The 27,331-nt window shown below is 39.5% G+C and overlaps 1 protein-coding gene across 1 annotated transcript; it reads right to left on the minus strand.

Annotated features, from left to right (window-relative positions):
* Positions 1 to 892: 892 nt before the first annotated feature.
* Positions 893 to 27,251, minus strand: LOC133867645 (cullin-4). The gene is made up of 17 exons (XM_062304395.1): positions 26,820 to 27,251; positions 22,404 to 22,519; positions 21,951 to 22,297; positions 20,276 to 20,456; positions 19,727 to 19,849; positions 19,326 to 19,613; positions 4,886 to 5,011; positions 4,639 to 4,740; positions 4,496 to 4,549; positions 3,297 to 3,403; positions 3,146 to 3,206; positions 2,917 to 3,048; positions 2,648 to 2,785; positions 2,451 to 2,531; positions 2,170 to 2,250; positions 1,968 to 2,048; positions 893 to 1,608 (listed from the first exon to the last, which is right to left on the minus strand). Exons 1-17 carry the CDS (start codon positions 27,148 to 27,150, stop codon positions 1,495 to 1,497), a joined length of 2,463 nt encoding a protein of 820 aa, XP_062160379.1. The 5' UTR covers positions 27,151 to 27,251; the 3' UTR covers positions 893 to 1,494.
* Positions 27,252 to 27,331: the final 80 nt, after the last annotated feature.

Raw genomic sequence — 27,331 nt, forward strand, 5'->3', positions numbered from 1 at the left:
AGCAGCTATACCTTTACGGAAATAATTAGATAAATATAAACTCTCTCTCTCTCTCTCTCTTATAATTTCTTTCCCAAGATTACTGTCAATTATTCTGTATTTTCTCTCTCTCTCTCTCTCTTCTTTTATAATTTCTTTCCCAAGATTACTGTCAATTATTCTTTATTTTCTAACAATGCAGCAGCTATACCTTCATATACAATACTTCAAACTTTTGCAAGTGACCTTTGGAAAAATACAATGAAACTGGCTGTGTAAAATTGCGTTCTTTCTCCTCATTCACAGTACAAGGAAAATTTCTTCTCTTCGATCTCTACGTTTAGGAAAGACTTATTTCAGCAATAGAAATGCTACTACACACACTTCCTCACTCCAAAAAAAAAAAAAAAATTAGTGCAACTCCCTGACGTTGAAGAGAAAATTAGGAGGAAAAATTCTTATCTTTCTTCTCTACATTCGGGGAAGACTTTTTTCAGCAATGGTCTACTTCCAGGCAAGATATCAAACATTCATTAGTTTTTCTCACTCAACTTCTTTTCAATTGCATTCCTAGTGTTACAACTATGACTCGACCAAAAGGTTGTTACAGGGTTTTGTTTTTCAAAAGCAAGAAACTTGTTCTCCAAGAACAGATCCAATCAGGCTCATTATGATTATGCCAAAAGCAAGCAATTGAAAGCTAAGGGGAAAGATTGTTTATAAGACAAATGAATAAAAGGAACAGAAATTGACCTTTTTTATAAATAAGTATATGGTATGGTTTTGAATTATAGAAACTTCTATTTAATTTTATATTTATCCAACAAAAAGTATACTGACCTCCTTGGGGATGATTTCAAAAATTATATGATTAATGAAGCAGCCATTTAACCACACGATGAAAGCAAAGGGGAAAACAAAACGGCATTCCACCACAACATTAACTTGTCTTATGAAGATAGCATTTAGGGTAAATGTTGTATACATCTCAACGAGCATATAATACAAAGACTGCTTCTTCTACCATCAATATTTCTGAGTACTTCCCATGGCAATAAACAGAGCACCTTACACACTCCCCACTCTGCCTCCGACCCCAGAATAGACCACGCAGGTATTTTACACTCTTTTCTTTTCTTTTTTCTTTTTTCAGCGACCCTTTTGCCAGAAAATGTTGATTATTATCAAGCATACCAAGCCTTCTAAAGAAAGAGAAGCGCCAGAACAGCGATTAAATATGCTTTACAATTTCAGTATTGACAGCAACAAAAAATGAAAACTACCGATTTACTGTACATGAATATGACAAAGGATTAGCATCCTGCTTTCTGCTCACGACAGAAGTTTCCCATGTCGTTTACAAAGAGAAACTAAATTAACGGAGCTGCCGGACTTGCGAAGGCTTACTAAGAATTTACTTTCATATTTCTTAATGGGCAAGAGAAATTTTTCATGTCGGCTGGGCCATAGGCCCATAAGCCTCGTACGACTCGTACCAATAAGGGTACCATTACATCACGCCAAGTAATTGTATATCTGTGGGTTGTTTTTGTCACGCTCCAGATACTCCCTGTCAATGAGGCTTTCAATCCTTTTCTTCAAATCAGCTGGCTTTATTGGAAACTTTAGCTGCTCAGAGAGGAAAAAAAAAAAAAAACTAAATTTATGCACCATACCAATAATACATTCTAATTCATCTTACATTTAAATTAGTCAGCCTGTCCAGTTTATGCCTCTCAGGGCACCAAATCACTTAGTTAGAGAGCACTTCCATATTTCAATGAAATCAACCATTTTATTTTCCTACAAGAGAAGCCAATGGCACCCGCCTTGTCATTGGGTATTTGATAACGTGATTGTAACCCGAATTTAACTCGCCTTACATTATGGAGACCTCAAAATTTTAAGCGAAAGATGATTAAAACACAAAAACACTTGCCTCTAATTAGTAAAATTATCTTTACTAATGAGAGAGGGAAAACATTTACCTGTTGGAAGAGTTCGGTTATCAGAAGCGTGTGGCTCAGCACTTTTCTAGTCTTCATTATTCGAACGATAGCAGCATCAACCTACAACGCATCAAACAAGTAATGCAAAAATTACATTCGGATAGTTTGGAGTTTCGATCGGGACTTGGGGATAATATTAGCATGTGTACATATTGATATAGGAATGTAACATGGTTTTAACCTGATATTGACGGTCCTGAAATACTCTTTCGGTGGTGCTTGTATTCTCCTCCACCGTTTCCTTCATTTGGATTGCATTTACCTGCTTGCATAAATGCAGCGTTAGCTTCCAGTCTCCATCATAATATAAGTGGGGCAACCAAAATTCGAAAGTCCAGCAGTTTTTCCAACCAAAGTCAACAGTGTCTTTGAGTTTACAAATTCACTTTTGACAGTTGTAAGGCTTATGCAAGTTGGGATCATAATCACCGCTCTTGTTACTTAACATACAAATAGATATACCTTTATACGGTAAAGCGGAGCCGCAAATATGTCATTGAACATAAATGAATCATCATCCTCCACATCTCTACCCTTTGGCATCTGTGGCACATATATAAATGGGAAGATAGAAAAAGTCAAAAAAAAAAAAAAAAAAAAAATCCAGAAATTTTCTATTTTACAAGTACAGGTATAATATTTAAAACTTGACTACCAACCTTTTGTAGGACTCGAACTTTCCCACATGCAAGAGACTGCAGAGTCCTCCTCAGTTCCTTATCCTCAATTCCGGTTGAGTCCTTAATATCTTGAAAACTTAGCTTCTCAGCATCATTAAAGAGCATCAACACAACAGTCTGGAGCAGAAGACATACAACATGACCAAAATACTATAAGTTATCCCACTTGGGTAGGCAAAATCAACCAAAACAAAAGAAAAATAAAGAATACTGAAACAACAAAGTGCAATGGCCTAAAAGAGACCAACCTGAAATAGTGAAACGGCCAGCTCCTTTTTACCTTTAGGAAATTCGGCTTTTAACACACAGTGGCCTAATGAATTTTGCCACATTAAGCGCCTCCCACTGTACTTGCTCAAGTAGAACTCCTTGAAAATGTCCTATTGCACCAAGCAAAAGAAAAGACTGAGACAACGGTCTAGAAGTACAATGACGTTGCCTACAATTGAATGCAGATATTTGGTGGTTTTCCCCAACCTGGTAGACATTCAATTCATGAGGAAGTCTGACATCCATGGGTGGATATGTTGGCCAGTACCTGCAGTTAGCAACACAAAACAACTATGCTCATTTGAAACATTCAACGAATGAATATTCTGATTGTGTTTGACAAGAAACTAAGACCTACCCTGTTGTTAAAACATGCACACTCAACTCAATCCCTGATGGGAGTTTTGTCCTGGCCTGGGATGATTGTTTGAAGGATTCATTTATCTCTTTTGATAATTCAATGTCCTGAACACATTTCACCAAATATCACAGAATATATCATTAAGTGACCCTTACAAACTCATTATAAAAGCTCATAAGTAGACTTTTTCTTAATGGATAAACAAAAAAGTCACCGACAAAGAGTTTTAGAAATAAAAGCTCATAGGGTATCTTGCAAAACCATATTAATGAAGGGACAAGGATAATATAGAGGCTGTCAAATTTCCTACAGGAGCTCATATGATAAACTTTTTAATGTAGAAAGTCAATCCAACACTTCATCTCCCTCTCGCTAACTTCATTAATACAAAAATCAGAAGAGGAGCGTAAAGTAAAGCCCAAGTATACACGACATATATAAAGACATTATTATCAGTGCAGTACAGCATTTAATGTTAACTAGATTTGATCTTCATCCAATTGTTAGTAAGTCCTGATTCCTCAAATACATAATAAGATGATCCAGTACTCAAGAATGGTTGGTCAGAACTTTGTTTATGTGGAGAGTAAAAATACAGTCTATGTCTGAGTGTTCTTATTTTAATTTTCTAAATAGGTGCTCTCTTTTCTCTTCGAATTAGGGGTATCATGTATACATCATGTGTACTATGGGTTGCGCCCCTCTGCGCTTTTTGAAATATACTTTACTAATCAAAAAAAAAAGAAAAGAATGGTTCGTCAAATGGGAATGGAAAATGTGAATCCATGCTTATTTATATCATTGCCTCTGGTGGAAACATGCAATTTAAATGATTCTTACATAGCTCAAGAGAGTTACAAACTAACACAACTGCTTCCATTCCAAAGCCCCTAAGAGTTAGGCCCAGACCAAGGTGCTAACACTTAATCTAATATGTAAACCACATAGCTTAAACCTGGAATGAACTGGAACCATCAAACCAGGGAAAGAAAACTACTGGAGATCCTTGTCATAACTTTACATGCTATAGAGATTGGCTAATTGCAGCTGGACTAGGTTTCAACACAAAACCACATGGATGGTCTGAAAGGTCAAACTAACAATCGTCTTTCCAAGCGAAAATGATAAATCTATAGCATTAATGATAAATCAAATTTTCAAACCAAAAATTTATAAGGATCTAAAAATACGCATACTTTGAACATCCCCTCAAGTTTGTTTGTAAATTGGCTGCCACACTCTGTCTTCAGCTGCATTAGCAATAAAAAATTGTTAACCTTATGAATTCAGGAAAAACATTCAGCAAGTACATTTACGTCTTAAATTATCTATCTTTAACCTTAGAGATCATCGACTTCTCCGCATCAATAGAAGCACTCTTTCCCAAAAGCAGCCTTTTCGCAAGATCCTTCTTGTAGAATGCTTCAAACACATCCTTGCCCTTCGTTAATAAGAAAAAATATGAGACGTGTTTCTCAGTACTATTTTGAAGACAAACATGACGAGAAGTAAATAGCACCTAAAAAACAAAGAACCACCAACAGCAAATAGAACTCTCAGTTAATCCATCCAAGAGTTGAACTAACCTGGATAAATCTGAATAAAACCAGAACTTTATCAAGTGTACCCTCCAATTCCTCCTCAGAAGTACCCTTATTCCCAGCACGAAGCTTCTCATCCAGAAACTTTGCAATCAGCTCAGCAGGTCGGTTCTATTTAAAGAAGAACAAACATTGTACTCGTCAGTCAAATAATTGAAATACATAAAAATGATGACCAACTGATAACAAAACTTTAGTAAGATTGAAATAGATTTTAACAAGTTCCTGAATCAAAATTCTTTTCCAGAACAACTCCCACCAAGAAAGAAACTTCCAAGGGATTTCAAGACTTATCAGCTTTGTCTAGGGTACTCCAAATAATGTAACAACTGAAGCAGTATTATTGATTCTGGTTGGGCAGAATGCTGTATAATTATTGAAGTCACATGGAGTAGTGTGTTTCAAACCTTGTGATCTTTCCTGAAATGGAAAATTAGTGATTGGATTATTCAAATTAGAGGTCTGACGGTTTGCATACTGGATACACACCAAAAAGTTGTTGATAACAATTTCTGATACGAAATCTATGTATTTTTCAGGATACAATTCGACTTACTGGTAAACTGTTTTTTTTAAAAAAAAAAAAATTGGTATGCATGACACTGGTCACAAATGCCTGTCATTCGGGATCCAGAGCAAAGTTAGTTATCTGGTCTGGAAATGGTAATTGCCAAACTTTGGCTAATCTGGTTTCTATGTTCAAAATTCCCTGATAGATGCATGTCCAACTCAAACCTTTTCTTTCTTTTTCTTTCGGATCGGTGCTTCAACTGCAAATTCTAGCAGTAACAGCCCCATAATATAAGCTAAATGGTTCTCTCTTGTTATTCCCCATCCCAAGATCAAGGGAAAGCTCATTGCTTGATACTTGAATGCCTTTTTTTCTTGTTGGATATTAGACTTGAAGCAATTCCAAACAACTAAAGGGGGCCTCACCTTTAAATGGTAAATTGAGAAGATTGAAAGCGACTTTTAGAGGCTGAATCTAAGCACTTTCCTCTTTACAAGCACATAAAATCAAGTTGTAAGTTGTTACATAGAAATGGAAAAACATTTTTTTGAAAAGCCAAAAAACATTTGTAAGTTGTAAGTTTTTTTTTCCATTTTCTTATCAATGAAAAACCAAAAAACACAAATTATAGGGCTTTAAGTCCTTGATTCCAAATCTCTGCATTTTAGAAGTTTGGAGGATGGTTCTTCTATGTTTAATTTGGTGTATTTAGAGGGAATGCAATGCTCGAAGCTTTGAAGACTTTGAGAAGATGGTGCCTAAGTCAAAAGCCTTTATGTTTGGATGGCTGCATTCAATAGTTCCCACTTTTCTAATTTTTTTTGAATTTCTGAATTTGTGCTTTTTCCCTTCCAAGTTGGGGGTTGCTCTTGTATACTTTCTATGTTGTGCTTCTTCTCTTCCAAGTTGGAGTTTGCTCTTGTATACTTCCTATATACTTGGCCACTCTGCGCTGTTTTACAAATTCATTTACTTATCAAAAAATTCCAAATATTCATCAAATTGAGTGCCTCCTGCCATCCTCCTCCTGTCCAGAACATGTGTAGCAAGCAGTATAATAACTTCTTGAAGAACTTAAACTTTGTCAGCATTAATAATGACGAAGATTTTTAGGGAACTTCAATGAGCAAATCAAAGTGTTCTATAAGAGTAAACTAAGAAGTTGGAACTCAAAAGGAGCATGCCAACACAACTATTTGCGCACCATCATCAGCCAAAATCAGGCCAGAGTAAACACTATTATTATTATTTATTTTTTTTTTATAAGTAATTGCAATTTATAAAAATAAGTGCAGAGAGGCGCAACCCTTATACACAGGAAATATACAAGAAAACCCCTAAAAGGGACGAACAGAGAATAATTTTAAAAAGTCTACATAAGTAAAAACATTCAAACTATGATGGGACGCTATCCAAATATATAACGTATTGAGCAACCGCTTCCGTAGCTCCACCATAGATCTCTCTACATCTTCAAAAAGCCGTGCATTCCGCTCCCTCCAAATACACCACAATAAGCACAGAGAAGCTAACCGCCAAGCTTCTTTAGCACGACCACACCCTATGGCTGGCCCCCAACTATTCAACAACTCCAACACCGATCGTGGCATAACCCACTCTACCCAAAATAAAATAAGAATGTAGCTCCAAAGATCCCGAGCGATTTCGCAGTGAAGCAACAAATGATCAATAGACTCCCCGCTCTTCTTACACAAACAACACCACTCAATCACTATAACATTTCTCTTACACAAGTTATCATGCGTCAATGTTTTGCCCAAAGTAGTTGACCAAATGAAGAAAGCCACCATTGTTGGAGCCTTAACACGCCATATATTCTTCCAGGGAATATATGAGCCATCTTTCCTAATAAGCTCTTCATAGAAGGATCTCACCTCAAATAAACCTTTTTTAGAGGGATTCCACACTAACCTGTCGCCCTCTCCATGTCGAGCTGAAACGGAGTATAGTCGATCGAAGAAAGAAAGGACCATATCCATCTCCCAATCCTGGAATTGTCGCGTAAAAAGAACATTCCACTGAATTACACCATTATGAACAGCCAAATTATCCGCCACCAACGCATCTTTGTTCCTCACTATACTAAAAAGAGCTGAAAAGCATTGCTTCAAGGGTCTATCCCCACACCACCAATCATACCAAAAACTAATATGTGATCCATTCCCCACTTCAAAACAAACAAAATTGCGAAACTTCTCCCACCCCCTCCTAATATGTTTCCATGCACCCACTCCAAAAGAACCCGACACCTCTTTCGAGCACCACCCACCCTTTAGACTCTCAAATTTGGCATCAATCACCAATCACCATAAAACCTCTCTCTCCCTACCATATCTCCACAACCACTTACCCAGGAGTGCTCGATTGAACTGGATGAAATTGTGAGCTCCCAACCCACCCGCATGCAAAGGAGTACATATCTTGTTCCAATTCACTAGATGCAATTTGGCCTCGTCACCAATGCCACCCCAAAGAAAATCCTTTTGAATTTTATCAAGACAATTAGCCACCTTCACTGGAATAGGAAACAATGATAAGTAATACGTAGGAATATTGGAGAGCGTACTATTAATAAGAGTCAACCGAGCACCCTTCAACAAATACATTCGCTTCCATCCCGCCAACCTCCTTTCCATTTTTTCAATAACACCATTCCAAATAGAAGTGGACTTGTAAGAGGCACCCAAAGGCAAACCCAAGTAAGTCATAGGCAAAGATGTAACCTGACATCCAAGAAGATTAGCCAACCCTTCAACATCCTCTACTTCACCAATAGGAACAATTTTTTATTTTCCTAAGTTAATTCTCAAACCAGAAGCTGCCTCAAAACATAAGAAGATACATCTCAGACGTTGAATTTGTTCTTCTTGAGCACCACAAAATATCAATGTGTCATCAGCAAACAGAAGGTGATTCACAACTAAGGCCTCGGAATCCCTGGAACCCACTGAAAACCTTGTCAAATTACCTTGATCCAATGCGGCAGTCAGCATCTGACTCAAAGCCTCCATAACCACCACAAACAACAAAAGAGAAAGAGGATCTCCTTGTCACAAACCACGAGAACTACTAAAAAAATCCAACGGGGTTCCATTTACAATAATAGAAAATCTCACTGTAGAAATACAAAAACGTATCAAATCCCTCCACTTTTCCCCCAAACCACATCTCTGCAACAAATAAAGCAAGAAGTCCCAGTTCACATGATCATATGCCTTCTCCAAATCTAGCTTACACAGGAGTCCTGGGTCCTCCGATCGAATCTTACTATCCACACATTCATTAGCAATAAGCACAGAATCCAAGATTCGTCTACCGCCAATAAACGCATTTTGTGAGTTGGAGATAATCTTGCCCAAAATAGATTTAAATCTGTTCGCAATGACCTTGGATATAATCTTGTAAATCCCTCCAATCAAACTAATAGGGCGAAAATCTTTCACCTCCATAGCACCAGTCTTCTTTGGAATCAAAGAAACGAAAGTAGCATTAAAGCTCTTTTCGAACTTACCTCGAGAATGAAATTATGCAAAAATAGCCATAATATCATATTTTAAAATATCCAAACACTTCTAAAAGAATGCCATAGTGAAGCCGTTTGGACCCGGTGCCTTATCTCCGTTCAACTCCCTGATCACATCCCACACCTCCTCCTCAAAATCTCTTTCTAACCAAATACTTTCATCCTCATCAATGAATAGGAAAGAAAGACCATCCACCCTTGGTGGCCAAGAATAATTCTCAAAGTACAGATTGTTGTAAAACTGGACTATGTGCTCCTGAATCTCCGCAGGGTTCTTGGAAATTTCACCATTGATCTTTAAAGAGTTCACTTGATTGAATTTACGATGTGAGTTTGCCACCCTATGAAAAAAATTTGTATTCTTGTCCCCTTCCTTCAGCCACAAAGCTCTAAATTTCTGTCTCCAGTTCAATTCCTCAAAAAGAAGAGTTTTCTCTATCTCTCTCGACATATCAATCTTACGAACCCTTTCGTCCTCCTCTAAGCCACGACATTCTTCAATAGCATCCAGCTCTCGAATACCCTCCAATAATTCTTTCTTTTTCTTTCCTATATCACCAAACACTTCTATGTTCCATTTCTTCAAATCTTTCTTCAATGCCTTCAATTTATTAGCCAAAATAAAACTAGGTAAACCAGAAAACTCATAAGACAACCACCAATTCTTAACCTGCTCAACAAAACCCTCATGTTTCAGCCACATGTTCTCAAACTTAAAGTACTTGTTACCTCCTCTTGGTGCCCCACAATCCAACAAGGGAAAATGGTCAGATAGAAGTCTTGGCAATCTCTTCGGAATCACTTCGGGAAATCTTTCTTACCACTCCGGAGAAACTAAGAATCTATCAATTCTAGACCATATTTGATCTTCCTGATTATTTGACCAAGTGAACTGGCCACCTTCAAGAGGAAGATCCACCAAATTTTGCATGAAAATGAAGTCTGAAAACTCTTCCATAGCTGCGGAATAGCCGGCACCACTAGATCTCTCACTTGGAAAACGGACCACATTAAAATCTCCCCCAATACACCAAGGCAACTCCCACAAACTCATTAATCCAGCTAATTCAATCAACAAATCATTCCTATCCCTATCATCATTCGGGCCATAAACACCCCCAAAAGCCCAAACTACATTATCTCCGGTGTAGCACAAAGAACAAGCAACGATGTACCTACCTACGCATTCCTCCACTTTTTCCACTACCCTTCTATCCCACATTAACAAAATCCCACCCAACGCTCCATTGGCCCCCAAATAGCACCAATCAACATGATAGCAACCCCATAAACTTCGCACCACCTCCCTAGAGATAACTATCATCTTTGTCTCCACCAAGCATACAATATCCGCCTTCCACTCTTTTAGAGGCCCTCTAATCTCCAATCTTTTCTCAATCGCATTAAGCCCTCTTAACATTCCACGCAAGTATTTTAGGCTTCATAGAGACGAGATGAAACCCTACCTTTATGTCGGCCTTTATCAGAATGAGCCCCTTTCTTCTCATAGTTGATAGACCAAGCCAGCCTCTTTAATTCCCTCTGCATTTTCGCCCCTTGTGGAGACAATTAGTCTTAGGTGCTGCCAATGCGCGGTCTTTGGCAGCTTCAATCTCTTCAAGCATAGCCAATAATTTGTCCTCCAAACCACCACAAGATAGGCCTATAATTGGATAAAATCTCTTGATTCTTTCCACCACCCATTTAGGTGACACCCTCTGCCCCTCTCCATCTTCCACAGCCAATGGTGTGATTACCATCGGCTCACATCTCTCTAACTCCCCCTAACCATCCCTGTCTTTATCTTGTAGCAAGAGGCCTTCAGAAAAATGGTCTTGCAAATTCAAAGAACAATCAAGATGAGCTCCCTCCTCAGCCACCAAGTTATTTAAAGAAGACCCCCCACCTCCATTTTGTCCCCTGTACCTTCCCATAGGTGGTTTCCCACTAGAGATCCCACCGAAGATGCTTCGGTTTTGTAGCCCACTTTGTCCTCTTCTCTGGAACAAATCACCAACTCGAGATTGCCTTCTTCTTGCCTCTGATCCACTATTTCTGTACCAAACTCAGAATTCCCCAAAACAACATACACCTGCGAACTGGAAACCTGAGGAGCCATCAACAAACCACCAACAGCTTCTGACAAAACCAGTGAAGATCTTTCTTCTACGACAGAACCCTTCTCCTCTAACTCGATAGACTTTCTAGCTTCATGTGAGCCGAACCCAAACTAATGAGAGCAATCTGATTCCGACCCTACAGATGCGACCGCTAACTCCTCCGGCTGTCTTATGGCTAACTGCAAGGCTTCCGATTCTCCTCCCCCACCGCACAACACATTCTCAGAAGCCGGAGAGGTTTCATTCCCAACCATCGAAATAGGCCCAGCCTTCTCCCTGCTCAGAGTCGAACCAGTTCGAACTTTCCGACACTGATAAACCCGGCCAGAAAAACCGAGTCTAGACGTGGACGTCGAACCTATCGGCGCCAACTGCACAACTGAAGTAGAAGCACCGGCGTCCAGCGAGAAATGGAGAGTTAGAATGGGACGAAGGACCGATCCCGCCTTAGCCTTAACCAAAAGCTTGGGCTTCTTAATGGGAAAAAACAAAAGGGCTTTACCTTTTGAGAGATGGACTGACTCTGAAGGACCTCGGGCCGACAAGGGGCTTGAAGGCTTAGAGGATTTGGGCCGGGGAAGTTTTGAGCCCAATGATTTAGGCTGGGTCTTGGGTAAAGGGCTTGGACCGTGAAGCTTAGGTCCACTACCCAACAAATCATCTTCCAGCAGGTGCAAACCTTTCAGACAATACCCGATTCCCACGGGTAGCTTCTCCAACGTCTTCCTGATGCTGCAAAGATCGAGGCTATCACCGAAATATACCTTGCGTGAAGCAGAGGGTAACATAGGGGAGCTTGAGCCAGCCACCCTACCCCATAGGCTTGAAGCAGACTCTTTTCCCAACAAATCAGAACGAGATACCGAAGCTGTCTTCAGAGGATTATCCTTCGCCGGAGACGACTTTTCCGTTAAAATCTCCTGAACACGACCGCCCTTCTCCGAAGACTTTGCACAGGCCTGGATGGGTATCTCCTTATCAGTATATGTCGACATAGCCCCAGCACGCGCAGAAACAGCAAGCCACCTCGGGACCCTAGCAATAGTGGAATTGGAAGGACCAAATGGCTCTTCAATCTTCGGTAGAGAGGATCTCAAAACTTCAGCAAAACTCCTCCTCAACCCGGAACTAGGTTCGAGTTGTGAAACTTCTTTACCATGCAAATGCTTCGAGTAGCTTGTACAGCCAGCATGAAGACTATTGAAAGCTAAACAAAGCTCCTCCCCGAAACACTTCCACCCTTCGCCAAATATCCCTTTAGGCACCAAGACAAAACCTCTCCTTCTTCTACCCTCGTATTCTTCTATGGTCAGAAAGAAGCCATGCCTATTGGAACATTGCTGCACAAGAATCCGAGGGAAGCCCAAAACAGATTGGTTCCAGAACACTTTACGGTCTTTAACCGTTACCAGATCATGAAAAAACTTTAGCAACCATGCAGCCTCATCTTTGTCTAAGAGAATGGACCTCGTCACTCCTTTGCGTTTTTCAAAGATCCTAATACCTGTACATCCACCCACCACCGACAAAGCAAACTCCTTTGACTCGACCGACCACCAGCACAAAGAAATCACCATCATGAACTTGAAGTAATCCTTTTTGTTTTATATCACCAAACAGTAAGGATTGGCACTCCAATCTACCAAAGTTCTAACGCTCTCTAAACCTTCTCTAAAATTACATGGAAGATTTCCAGCAATATTGGCAATTCTGTTGTACAGAATTTTGGTATTATTTCTTGGTCCGACTATTATTATTATATTGATAAGTAATCGACAATATCATTAAAAGCGTCAGGCCATCTAATATAGTATCACATCAAATATGGTCGACTGGCGTTACCGACACACAAGAATTGGTATTTTCTTTTCTTTTTCTCTTTTTTATTTTTTTTAAAATTAGGTAACGTAACACAGATACACACGTAGAACAGTCAAACCATGCTATCCTACCCACTGAAATCAGGTTGTTCCGGTTGGAAGTAATTTGACAAAATAAGGCAAGATAATACTTGCTTTATTTTACTTTGGATAAGAAAGGCTATTAGTCAGTGTTGGCCCCAGTAAAGCAGGACTTTGGAAGGTAGATCTGGATACAGTCCTCGCTTCAGCATTTTTGCATGGAGTGGACCCTCTTTTTCTTTTTAATAAGTACTCGAAATATCATTAAATAGCAACCCAGGTTCACAGAAATTATATAAGAGAAATGTCTATCTAGGAGGAGAAAAAAGAGCCAAAAAACCATTAAAACTAATTACCAAATGAGCTACAAAAGCAGCTGTCCAAGTATAAAGAGAATAAAAAAAGACTTAGGTTCCTCCAAAGTCCTCTCGCAATTTTCAAAATTTCGATCATTTCTTTCCCTCTAAAGACACCACAAAATGCAAGAGGGCACCATCTTCTACACAACAGCACTCCAGGAGCTCCCCCTAGTCCACCAGCAAGCAAACAAATCAATCACTCGGCTAGACATAACCCAAGACAACACAAAACGACTGAAAAAAATCATTCCGCAAGACGCCAACAACCCATAGTAGAGAAGAAAATGGTCCACAGACTCCTCATCTCTCTTGCACATACAGCACCTATCAACCACAATTATGTGACACTTCCTAAAGTTGTTCATGGAAAGGATCTTCCCTACAACCACCGACCAAGCAAAAAAAGCCATTCTCAAAGGAACCTTGGTCCACCAAATACTCTTCCACGAAAAAGAAATGCCCTCATTACAAACAAGGATGTCAAGGCTTTTTGGCCCATGCTCAGGAAGTGTCGGGGGAGGTTCATTTGCTTGGCAAGGGAATTTTCCAGGGGAGCTGGTTGTCTTTGGGTTGAACGGGTGGGGGTTGCCGTTGAAGCCCCTTCAAAACTATCTTTTTACGCAGGCAAAGGATGGTGTGGGGAACTCAAACAGCCAGCCAACTGGGTGCTCAGATTTGGTTGTGTTTCAAGAAGGTGATCAACCTAAGGCAATGGCAGATAGTGGGAAGGTTCTCTGGGACATGGATGTGGGGGAAAGAGAAGGTAGGGTGGGATCGGTGTCTCCTCTAAATACCTATACTAATTCAGAGGGGGATCTCTCAGGTTACTCTGATTGGGTCATTCAGCGTGCAAATGAGATTTATCCCATTTTAGGGATATCGTTTGAGGGTCATAAGCTACAATTGCTGGATTTCTTGTCTTCTATTGAAGCGGACCATCATTTAGGTGAGGAGGGAGCTCTGTCTTGTGGGGGGAAGAAGGGAAAAAGGGAGGTTAAGAATTTGGAGTGTTCCATTAACTACGATGCTAGAGGCTCATGCTCAAGCCGCGGGAAAAGGAAGGCGAGAGGGCATCCAGTTGTGTTATGAAGCCAAGAATTCTGTCTTGGAATGTGAGGGGGCTGAATAAGAGAAAAAAAAAGGCCTGAGGATTAGTAACTTGCTCAGGGATTGGAAGGCAGATATTATTTGCTTCCAAGAAACTAAGGCTCATGGTATTTCGAGTAGCTTTGTGCGTAGTCTCTGGGGCTGCAATCATGTTGATTGGTGTTGTCTAGACTCCAGTGGGGCCTCAGGGGGCATTTTGATTATGTGGGATAATAGGGTGGTGGAGAAAGTTGATGTGTGTTTAGGGGTTTTCACTCTTACAATTTCCTTTAGGAATGTAGTGGATCATTTCGTCTGGGCTTTTGCAGGTGTTTACTGTCCGAATTCTGATATGGATAGGAGTTTGCTTTGGAATGAGTTGGCTAAGATCCTTAGTTGGTGGAGCTTGCCATGGTATATAGGAGGCGATTTCAATGCTGCTCATTTCCCTAGTGAAAGGTCTGGTGAGGGTAGTAGGCCTGCCATGAGAGAGTTCTCTAATTTTATCTTTGAGCTGGGTCTCATGGATTTTCCTCTCGCTGGGGGTGCTTTTACTTGGTCACACACTTTTGATCCCCCTGTTTGGTCTAGGATTGATCGTTTTTTAGTCTCCCCTGATTGGGAAGCTCGGTTTTTTGTGTCGTCTCAAAATAGGCTTCCTCGCCTTTATTCAGACCACTTTCCGATTCTTCTTGATTGTGGTGATTTCTCTAAGGGGAACAGGTCCTTCAAATTTGAGAACATGTGGCTTAAAGCAGAAGGTTTTGTGGGGAAGGTGAAACAATGGTGGGATTCTTACTCGTTCCAAGGTACCTCTAGCTTTGCTTTTGCTTGTAAGCTAAAGGCTCTGAAGAAGGGTTTGAAGATTTAGAATGAAGAGGTTTTTGGTAAGGTAGAAAGGAACAAGAGGAAGTAATTTGAATAACTTCAGGCTTTTGATGCTATTAAAGGAAGTAGGGCTTTAGTTGAGGAGGAGCTTCAGAAGAAGACAGAGATAGTCAGAGAGATAGAGAGGTGTTCTCTTTTGGAGGAGGTGAGCTAGCGGCAGAAATCAAGAGTCTTGTGGTTAAAGAAGGGGACAAGTGTACTAAATTCTTCCACTCCATAGCAAATTCAAACAGAAGGTTCAACTCTATTGACTCTTTATTGATTGGAGATACTCTTACTTCTAATAAGACAGATATTGGCGATCACGTGGTTGAGTTCTACCAAAAGCTCTTTCATGAGCCGAGTAGGTGGAGGCCTAGGGTAGATGGTATTTCCTTTGATTCTATTTCAGATTCTGATGCTAGCTGGTTGGAGAGAGCGTTCGAAGAGGAGGAGGTCAAGAAGGTAGTGTCAACTATGAATGGTGATAAGGCACCGGGTCCCGATGTCTTTTCTTTGGCCTTCTTCCAAGCGTGCTGGGATGTCGTGAGAGTGGACATTATGAAGGTTTTTGATGAGTTTCATGCCAAAGGTCTGTTTGAGAAGAACCTGAATGCTTCGTTTATTTCTCTTATTCCGAAGGTTCGAAGGGCTAACTCTATCAAAGATTTCCGGCCTATTAGTTTGGTGGGAGGTATCTACAAGATTATTGCTAAGTTCTAGCAAACAGATTGAAGTCAGTCTTGGAGGAGGTCATCTCCAAATTTCAGAGCGCTTTTATCAAAGGGAGGCAGATTCTTAATCCGATTCTTATTGTTAATAAATGCATTGATAGTAGGCTTAGATCGGGGGTGCCAGGCATCATTTGCAAAATGGACTTGGAGAAAGCTTACGATCATGTTAACTGGGATTTTCTTTTTTGTGGATAGCTCATTGTATCTCAACTGTGCGGTTTTCGGTGTTAATCAATGGCTCCCCTTTTGGTTTTTTCAGTAGCTCCCGAGGACTGAGACAAGGGGATCCTTTGTCACCCCTTTTGTTTGTTTTTGTGATGGAAGCCTTGAGCCGTATGATCTCAACTGCAGTTAGGGGGGGTTTGTTAGATGAATTTAAAATAGGTGACATAGATTTTTCGCATCTTCTGTTTGCAGATGATACTCTGATTTTTTGTAGTGCTCATTCTTCTCAGTTGCGTAATCTGCGGAGTCTTTTCCTCCTGTTTGAAGCAGCTTCGGGTCTGAAGGTTAATTTGAAAAAGTCAAATTTAATTCCAGTGGGGCATGTTGATCAAGCGGAAAGGCTAGCCGACATTTTAGGGTGTGGGTTTGCCACTTTGCCGGTTAAGTATCTTGGTCTTCCTTTGGGGGCTTCCTATAAGTCCACTCATATTTGGGACGGGGTTGTTGAGAAGATTGAACATCGTTTGGCTAGTTGGAAAAGGATGTATCTCTCTAAGGGTGGTAGAGTAACCCTTATTAAGAGTACCCTTGCCAATGTGCCTACTTACTTTGTCTCTGTTCCATCTCACGAGGAGTGTTGCTGCTCGTTTAGAGAAGCTTCAACGGGATTTTCTTTGGGGTGGATTGGGTGAAGAATCTAAAATTCACTTGGTGAGGTGGTTGAAAGTATGTTCCCCAATTTCAGATGGAGGGTTGGGTATTCGGAATTTGTTGTTGTTCAACCATGCTTTGTTAGGTAAATGGTTGTGGCAGTATGGGATAGAGAGAGAAGCTTGGTGGAGAGTTGCGGTGGATGCCAAGTTTGGTAGTTTGTGAGGTAAGTGGTGTTCACGCGAGCCAGTAAGTGCTCATGGGGTGGGGCTGTGGAAGAATATCAGGAAAAGGTGGGTATTTTCTCTGGTCTCTCTAAATTGGAGGTGGGGGATGGGGATGGAGCTAGGACAAAATTTTGGCATGATCTATGGTGCGGGAATAGGGTGTTGAAGGAAGCTTTTCCTATTCTTTTTGGTATAGCTCGGATGAAGGATGCTTTCGTTGCGGATAATATGGAGGTTTTGGGCAGCTCTATCCAGTGGAATGTGAGCTTTATTAGAGAGGCGCATGACTTGGAAGTGGGTGTCATTGCATCCTTCTTTCATGTGTTGCATTTAGCCATGGTGAGTAGAGATCGTGCTGATAGGCTTAGGTAGGTCCCTTCTAAGAAAGGGGTGTTCAAGGTTAAGTCCTATTTCAGCTTCTTAGCCGGCTGTGAGGGTGGTCATTTCCTTTGGAATAGTGTGTGGAGAGGACTCAGGCTCCTTCGAAGGCAGCGTTCTTCTCGTGGTCGACAGCCCTTGGAAAGATTCTTACAGCGGATAATCTCAAGAAGCAAAAGATCATCATTGTGGATAGATGCTACTTGTGTAAAAGAGACGGAGAAACTGTAGACCATCTTTTTGTTCATTGTGATGTGGCTACTACTTTGTGAAATCATGTCTTTTCTAGGTTTAGTATGTCTTGGGTTATGCCTAGGAGAGTTGTCGATTTATTCGCATGTTGGTGGAAGGCGGGTAGGTCAAGGAGTGCTGCAGTTTGGAAGATGGTGTCTATTTGCATTCTTTGGTGTGTTTGGAAGGAGAGAAATTTTAGGTGTTTTGAGGACTTGGAGAATTCCATGGAGAATTTTGTTGCTTCGTTTTTTCATACATTGTATCTTTGGACGGAGGCTTTTTTGTCTCCCGTGTCTATTAGCTTTTCTGATTTTCTTGTTCGTTTTTCTTTGCCTTCTTAGGCGTTTCCTTGTGTATACTTCCAGTGTACTTAGAGGGGCGCCTTACGCTTTTATAAAATTTCATTTACTTATCAAAAAAAAAAAAAGTAGCTAACATCAAACACCCCTTTGTTTGAAGGGACCTACCAAAGCTTGTCTTCACTCCCTTCTTCCTCTAAAGGAGTACAACAAATTGAAGAACGAAGCCAAGACATCCACCTTCCAATTGTGAGTCGCTCTACTAAAGCTTACGTTCCACTTAAGAGAGCCACTAGAAAGCTCCAAATAAACTACAATGGAAGCATCCTTCACACAAGCAATACTATGTAAAACCGAGAAAGCTTCCTTATGGGCCTTTTCCCCACACCACACATCATGCCAGAACCTAATTTTAGAGCCATCTCCTAGCTCAAATCTGGTATGACTCTAAAACATCCTCCAATCCCTCCTAATATTTTTCCAAAGCCCAACCCCATACTGCCCAGGGGGGATCAAACGAATACCAACCTCCCCAAGAACTACCAAATTTAGAATCCACAACTCCTCTCCACCGTGCCTCTCTCTCATGCACATAACACCACAACCATTTCCTAGAAAAGCACGATTGAAAATCCTCAAGTTCCGAACTCCCAACCCTCCCTTAGAGATTGGAGAGCAAACTTTGGACCAACTAACCAAGTGAAATTTAAACTCTTCATCTATCTCACCCCATAAGAAATCTCAAATGAGGATTCTCTATGCGCTTTGCAACACCAGCAAGAAGAGGGAAAAGAGACATGAAGTTGACCCTCTCAAAAACCAAAGCTGCCACTAGAACTTAACAGCTCAGGAATTCTATCATTGCACCAAACTAACCCCTTCTTACAAGGCATATTCTAAAATATGACAAATCTAATTCTCAGGTGAAGTTGATAGGGGAATAACATATAAAAAAATTTATTAATTTGAATCTAGTACAAGTTGAGCAATAAAAAATCAATAATAAAACTATTCTTAACTCTCAAACGTAACTAGAAGTTAACACTCACTAATTACTAAATTCGTACTTTCACATTTGTATTTTGTTCTTCCTATAATTGTAGTTCTCTTCATTGCAACTCCTTACATGAAACTTCGTGATGGATTATCCATTTGTTCAATTTATAAATGACATGAAACTTAACTAAAGTGCCCCTCCTAGTTAGGTGGCTTCTCTTGTATACTTCATCTGTACTTAGGGATGCCTTACGCTTTTAATGATATTTCAATTACTTATAAAAAAAAAATGACAGGAAACAAGGGGAACAAGAAAACAGATATAATAATAAAAAAATATATATTATTATTACCTGACGGAGATTGATGAGATGCTCAAATGCATCCTTAATGGTGTTGCAAAATGCATCATTCTTTGAAAAGCTTTCTTCCCATATTGTGTCAAGCGAAGCCTTAAATTCTAAAAGGGACGAGACCATATCTTTGTCTTTTTCTTCATCCATGACAATGCCTTGCCCAGTTTTGCGAATGTATGCGCTAAGAGCTTGCCTTAGTGATTCAAGAGCATTCACCCTCAAAAACAGTGAATGCATCCTCTGAAGGTCCTCAATACGGTTCCCATCCATTAGCATCATGAACCCCTGGAAAAATCATATGATGAAAAACTCTGCCATTTGTATAGAGAAGGCAGGAAATAAAGAGAAAGCAAAGATTAACTCAGAGAACAATGGGAAAGTCGTGTCCTCTTTCACACCTTATCAAGAATGGCATATATATGGTGTTCAAGGAGTTTCTTTTCTGCAGTTGCTATTAGTGGCTTTCTTGTACTTGCGTCAAGGTAGAGCAAACATCTTTCATGCTCTTCGTGCAACCTTGTCTGCAACAATGTGTTAACCACAAATCCCCAAAAGGTGAACAGAAATCACATTATGTAGAATCAGATGATAAGCTAGATAAAATTGTAAACTCAGTAAAATATTTTCAAGTGATTTATACAATTAAGTGACTAAAAAGTAAAGTACAGTAGCAAGGAAAAAACAGAAGAATATAATAACTTATGGCATGTTCAGGTGTTCGATTTTTTGAAATCTAAATTCAACTATAATTTACTGCACGAATTCCAAGGCAAAATAAAGTTGAAAAGGATGTTTGGATAGTTCGACTTCCTAAGACAAAATTAGAAAAAGTTTGATAAAATCTTATTTGTTTTTGAAAAATTGCGAATATCAATAGAATTTGTTTTTGAAAAACAAAGCGCCCAAACATCCCTTATAGTTTGAAGAGAGGAAGGAAAAAAATGCACCTCTACATGCTTCAGATAATCTGTAACATCTGATTGCTGCATGTATTTCATCCCTTCAGCAGCATAAAACTCAGATGTGCACTCAAGGAATGGCTTCTCAAAGCTTTCTGAGTAAATTCCTAGAGCAGTAAACATCTTCAAAAGATGGTTAAGAAGAGTTCTATCCACTGCTTCACCTAATCTGAAACATCAAACAGAACAAAGCAAATTACAACTCGAAATACCAAGTTTCTTAATATGGTAATGGATGATCCAACCATCAACCACATATAAAGAAGAAACCGAAAATTCTTTGATCATGTAGATGATAATTACAGGCAGGAGCAGAAAAGAACATGCTAGAAATCTGCTAGCATGAAAGCATAATCTTCACAATGAATTCATCAATCAGACTTTTAATGGGTTGGCTTCTTCCCATGATGATTAAATAAATCAAATGATGCCAACGAAAAAAAAATTAAGTGCCAGACCCTCACCAAGCAGAGTGGCAACACAGTTTGGAATGGTTCTATACAAATGTAAGTTCCTGACTCTGGAACACGTTTTAATTGATCTTAGCCAAATATTACGCATACTCTTGGTACCAAAATCAAGATTTTAACCTAGTAGGGAATTATAAAAATCAGATGCAACTACCATGTTTACTTATAAAAAAAACATACTGAACTAATTCGTTTCACTAGATGCTTAAACAATTTCTTGATAACGCATCCCTACAAGCATCAAGCTTATTCCACTAACTCTGCAATTTTTGGATTAATGCACCATCAGCAAACTTCAAACATACACAAAAAGAATGCTAACATTAGATACATGAATACACACACATGAATAGTTTTCTAGTTAATTACAGGCATTAAAAGAGTATACATCCTTGCAACTAACATACTTGTAACCCATTCCACTAGAGATCTTAATAAGTAATGCACTATGTACTTCTTTCCTAATAGTTCTCTTGGACCCCCACCACCCCCAAAAACCCAAAAAAAAAAAAAAAAAGTGAAAAGGAAAAACATATTATAGGGGCAGAAATCCCTTAAACCTAATGAAAAACTTTATTCGATGCGAAGCGAAATAGAATACCCTACCGTCCAGAAAAATTTCACCGATACCATCCTTCCTATAGTCGGTCTCCAGGCCTATGTGCAAATTGTGTCAAAATCCACAAGATTGCAGCAGCATCAACATCATCACCACTTAAAAAATATGAGCATAGCTAGTTCACTTAATCAAAACTTCTTATTCCACTGCCCCACTGTACTTAAGAAGTTAGCCTTTTGGAACTAGATACCTTCTTTATTCAAATTACAATTACCTATTATGGTCTCTGATGCACAAGCTCCACACTAAGATTAAGGATATACAAGAGATGCACCAAAAAAAAAAAAAAAAAAGAGCACAGTAAACAGAACAAGAGGAAACTAAAGGGCCAGAAAGGCGGAAAACAGGAGGCTAGCACCTATTACCAAAGATTTAAACTTCCCTGGAATCTCCACAAAAGAACACCAGAAAGACACGACAGAACTATGCTATCAATGCAACTAAAAACTGCGTCAAGAACCAAGGAAAAGAGAATATTTAAAACTTTTGGAGATGTCTGATGAATTGCATTTCTGCATAAATTAGTATCCCTGCAATCCCATGATTAACTTGAAGTATAAGAATACATATTTACCTTTCCCTCTCAATCATTCTTAAAAGGCCAGTGACAGTTTTGTGCTCAACTTCTGGAGACAATGAAAGATGTTTGCGGAAAAGCTGCAATCCCATGTCCCACAGTGATCGTACGCTAGGTGTTTGCTTCACATATGTTCTATCTAGATACAAGGCTATACCACGAATCAACAACATTTGATCACAAAGATCCTGCCAGCATCTCTCAACAAGTGATAAAAAAACCACCAAATCTGGGCTTTGACCAACCAAGGATTGCAATGCTGCAGAGATGTGTGCTTCACACTCCTTTTCAATCCGTTGATAAAGATTTCCCCCCAATTTGTGCAGACAAAGATCATTAACAGCCTAAGGACAACATTATGCATTGGCTGAGAAATCATTATTGATGAGAAATTTTACATTGGAAAAGATCACCGATCTCCAAACAAAGAGATGGAAAAATGTATTCTACCTGATAAAGTATCTCTGAGTCAATAGGATCTGGCTGCTTTAAAAATATAGCAGATATAGCTGACTTCAGCTTTGCCCATGTATCCTCTTCAAAATTTGCAGGCAGTGTTGGTTTAGCTACAGAGAAACAAAAATGGAAAAGGAAAAATGAAACACATTAGTCCCTTTCTCCAAAAAAATAGCAGGAGCTATGAAAATTTTTGGATTCCAAGCTTCATCACTGCTATCTTTTTTTTACTTCAACGGAACTTTTGTTGGTCTCTCACAATTCACTATCACAATTCCTAAACTTATGAACTAGAGAATCTGGCTAGAAGCCGCGCAATGCATATCAAATATATCTCCATCTATCCGTTACATGATAGTAATCTAACAGAGAATAAGTCCAAAAAAGCATGCAGTAAGAATAGATAAAAAATTCTTATTTGACAAATAACAACAGTAGCATAAATATTTATTAAACCTAGGCAAGACAATGCTCAAGGGCCATCAAAAGGAGGAATGTAAGTTTGGTTGACACAAGTAATATGAAAAATAAAGCATATTGTCAGATGATTATGAGTCATTTCACTCTATTGATTTACTTTTGGAACCCTTGATATGGTTTACAATATGAATATTTTTTTTGATAAAGTAATTGAAATTTTATAAAAAGCGAAAGAGGGCAACCCAAGTGCACAAAAAACATACAAGAAAGACACCTGGACATAAAAAGAAAAAGGATGAAGAAAATCCTAAAAGCTAGAAAAATTAAGACAAACAACAGATGTTGTCTACTTTTTTTTGATAAGTAAGAAAACTTGATATAAAAGCGCAAGGCGCCCCTAAGTACACTAGGAGTATACACAGGAACAGCCAAAGCTAACCCATAAAAAAGAAAAACCCAAACAAACCCATAAGAACCAACCCTAAAACCCACATGCAGCACCCAGAACCACAAGAAGCCCAAAAAACCAAAACAGCCCCCCAACATTCACCCAAATCTGCCCAAAAGCACCCAAACCCAACAGAAATACAAACCCAAAAAAACAAAAAAGCCCGAATCACATCTGAAAAATAAACCTAAAATACAAATCAAACCCCAAATACAAAAGAAAAGCAACAGCTACAGCCAAGACAAAGAAAAAACTACAGACGGTGGCGCGTGACGCAACCCGCGCCGGCGCAGCGCTGAACCAGCCAGAAAAATTGTCGGACGTCGCGGAATTTGCTGGAAAAACTGTCGAAGGGGAGCGTGCACAGCGAAGATGTTGTCTACTAATAAAGGGTTTTGAAGAAAAAGGCATTGAGCTCCTCCACCAATCTCATGCAATCCTCAAAACTCCAAAAGTTTCTTTCTCTCCATAAACACCACATTAAGCAAGACGAGATCATTTTCCACATTGTAGCACTTTGAGAAGAACAACACTACATTTCTTTTCTTTTTCTTTTCTTTTTTTCTTCAATTTTTAACTTATTATTATTCATCATAAATAAATTAAAAATTAATTAATTAATTAAAAAAAAAAAAAAAAAAAAAAAGAAGAAGAAGAAGAACGACACTGCCCTTTCCAACAAGCGAAGAAACCCACTACCCACCAAGGCATGATCCACTTTAACCCATAAAGGTTGAAAATAGAACTCCATAAGGCATGAGCAGTCTTGCAATAGAGAAGAAGGTGATCTACAGATTCTCCACCCTTCTTGCACATGCAACACCAATCTACTACTTTGAGATGTTGTTTCCTTAAATTATCTATAGTGAGGATACTCCCTAAAGCGGCCAACCAAGCAATGAACGCAACTCTCAAGGGAACCTTACTCAGCCAAATATTCTTTCAAGTGGAAGAGTCACTATCATGTGAACTAAGGACATTATAAAAAGATTTGACATCAAACAACCCTCTCTTAAAAGGGGCCCAACATAACTTGTGTTTGTCGTCCCATCTAAGCGTGGCGAAGAAAACCACCTCCCCTTCATGCGGCGCTATGATAAAATCAATATTCCATTGAAGAATATCAGTAGTAAGCTATAAATGTTTTGCCGCAGTAGAATCTTTGGAAGGAGCTAAACAAAATATCTCCAAAAGCACTACCTTGAGGAATTGCTCTCCACACCACACATCATGCCAAAATCTAACCTTTGAGTCATCTCTCACTACAAGTCTAGTGTACCTAGAGAAGTCCCCCCAACCTTTTCTGATAAATTTCCATAAACCAACCCCATGCAACTCATTAACCTCACCAGAACACCATCCACCCCACGAGCTACCGAATTTACAATCCACAACCGGTCTCCACAAAGCCTCTATCTCTTTTTTTTTTTTTTTTTGATAAGTGTCTCCACAAAGCCTCTATCTCAAAAGCATAACACCATAACTATTTTCCCAAGAGAGCTCAGTTTAAAGTAAGTAGATTTCTCACCCCCAACCCTCCCTCAAAGAACAAACCTTAGACCAATTCACCAAGTGATATTTCAACTCCCCACTAATACCACCCCACAAAAAAATCCTATTGCAACTTCTCGATGCGGTAAGCAACACCAGAGACAAGAATTAGGTAGCCATATTAGATAAGGTGCTCTTAATCAAAGTAGCCCTATCACCCTTTGACAAATGCAACATTTTCCAACTAGTCAAATGGTGCTCTATCTTCTCAATAATGCCATCCCAAATAGATCTCACCTTAAAAAGAGCTCCCAATGAAAGACCTAGATACTTCATAGGGAAGGATGAAACCCAGCAACCCAAAATGCGAGCCAACCCTTCTGCATTACTCAAATTGCCAATTGGGACCAGTTCTGGATTTATAGAGTAGATAGGTTTTTAAATAACACCTCCAAGCTGTTATTTCAAATCCTCAAGTTTAGCTCTCTCAATTTGTCTATAAAGTGCAAGGAGAATTCACTCTGCATTATATGGAAGTCTTTCCGAGCAATGGCTTTAAATTTGGGGGCACATGCCAAATCCAGCCTTTCCAAATTCACCACTTTAGAATACAAAATTAGATTATTTTTATAAGAATAACTCTAATTAAATGATAAGGATTACTGAACAATTTAGTGTCCTGATCTTATTCTCATGAGAGATTTATTGCTTAATTTAGAGCATGTAAAACATCACGCATCTATATGTTACGCTTCCTCTTAAGTCGGCTTCGTGTTTCTACCTTTCTGAGAATCATTACACTAAAAGAATTCCTACATTTTACCTCCCTATTATAAGACTCAATTCTTAGCTCAACTTACTATCATTATATTTAGCTACAACACGGCATCTCTATTAAGGTTTCCACAGTGTATCCCGACATCAACAAATTAATATACAATAGATCTCATCAAATTGGAGGAGCTTCACTGGGATTAAAGCAAGAAGAGCCAAGAATCAACCCACAAAGTCGTGGACAGTAAGAAGCAGTCAAAGTTCAAAGGTTGTGTAAAAATATAGTACCTGCACAGGTAAGAACATTGACACCATTTGCCTCAAGGAACTTTATCGAGAATGCAGAGTGATGGGAAGGGAGAAGAGAAAAGAGAGCCCAAAATGCTTCTTCGGTAAGGAGTACAATAGGAGTGAGAAGAAGTGTGGAAAAAGACATCCCTACAGCTCCACCATTTCGTATCCACCTAAAGGTGGGAAAATTGGAGGAGGGAGAGTATAGGAAGCCTATTTTTTTTTTTTTGGTAAGAATGGAGAAGTTGATGCCACAACAAGATTTTAAATTATTTCCCTTATAGTGGCACACTCCCCTATCAAACACACAACAGGAGGTAAGAACGCACTCCTCTCCATCCCTGCCATCCTTCCCCTCTACCAAACATAGTGTAAATCCAACTAAGGAAAGCTTATAAACAGCAAATGAATATGATCAATCTACAGTCATCTACATAATCCTTAAATTTGTTCACATGCAAACCATTGAGGAAATTGGGTCCATAAAACCAATACCCAGTTCGAATTACCGTAAAACAACACCTTATTTTTCTAATTGGTTAATAACCCAGCAGATTGCATTCAAAAATGCAGTACCTGTCAAATTCAGTCACACAAGCATACTACCCCTAGATGAATCGGAAGCCCTTAAGTCCTCATGAAAATGCAAAAATGCACCCAAATAACTAAGAATAGAAACCCTATTCAGATAAGCAGCATAACTGACATTGAATGGATTTCTCACAAGCACCAAATATCAGCTCAATCCCATTCAAATAAGGTTCTGGGATCAGTACCCAGATCCAAAAACCCAAGTAATCTTAAATCCCACTCCTCTAAAATTTTGCACAACCCTGAAATAAAATTCAAGAATCCCAGCTCAATTTCACATAAAAACTAAAGCCAAACCCTACAATTCCAGCTAAAAAAGAAAGGATCTTTACAGACACGAACCCCAGAACTATCCAATTGCAAACATAAGACACATATATAACAGCATTGAAAACCTTTAAGGAGCTTGATAACGAGCTTCTTGGCGGGCTGGGGCGGCTGGGCCTTCTTCCGGGCCAAATTGGCGGCGACGGAGCGAGCAGGGGGAGAGGAGTCATCAGGCTTGAGATCGTCTTCCAGGGCCATGGAGGAGGGATCGAAAACGACGACGTTGTTGCTGTGGGCGGTGTTGTCTTGGTGGTGGTGGAGGCCGTTTTTGGGGTCGAGAGCGAGGGCTTGGGACTTGGCCTTTTTCATAGCAGGGAAGTGAGGAGAGGAGGGAGGAGGAGAAGAGGTGGAGGTAGTGGTGGCGTCGCTGGTGGCTGAGCGTTTGGTGGGGAGAGACATGAAATGGAAATGATCAGGAGGGCATTGTAAGAGAAGGAGCGGAAGTGAAGGTTGGGAGAAGGGAATAGATATGCCTGCAGAACCGAAAGGGGGAGGGACAAAGAGAAGGCTTCTTTTCTTTCTTTATTTTTATGTTTTTTTTTTTTTTCATTTGTTGTGTTAAATTAAAATGTCCAAAGAA

This window comes from Alnus glutinosa, chromosome 5 (assembly GCF_958979055.1).
Source record: "Alnus glutinosa chromosome 5, dhAlnGlut1.1, whole genome shotgun sequence".
Classification (NCBI taxonomy): Eukaryota; Viridiplantae; Streptophyta; class Magnoliopsida; order Fagales; family Betulaceae; genus Alnus; species Alnus glutinosa.

Coding starts and splice junctions, on each gene's coding strand:
- LOC133867645 (XM_062304395.1), bottom strand. CDS start 27,150: ATGTCTCTCCCCACCAAACGCTCAGCCACCAGCGACGCCACCACTACC. Junction 4,741..4,885: donor TTTTATTCAGATTTATCCAG/GTTAGTTCAACT, acceptor TTATTAACGAAG/GGCAAGGATGTGTTTGAAGC. Junction 2,251..2,450: donor CTCCGCTTTACCGTATAAAG/GTATATCTATTT, acceptor TTATGCAAGCAG/GTAAATGCAATCCAAATGAA.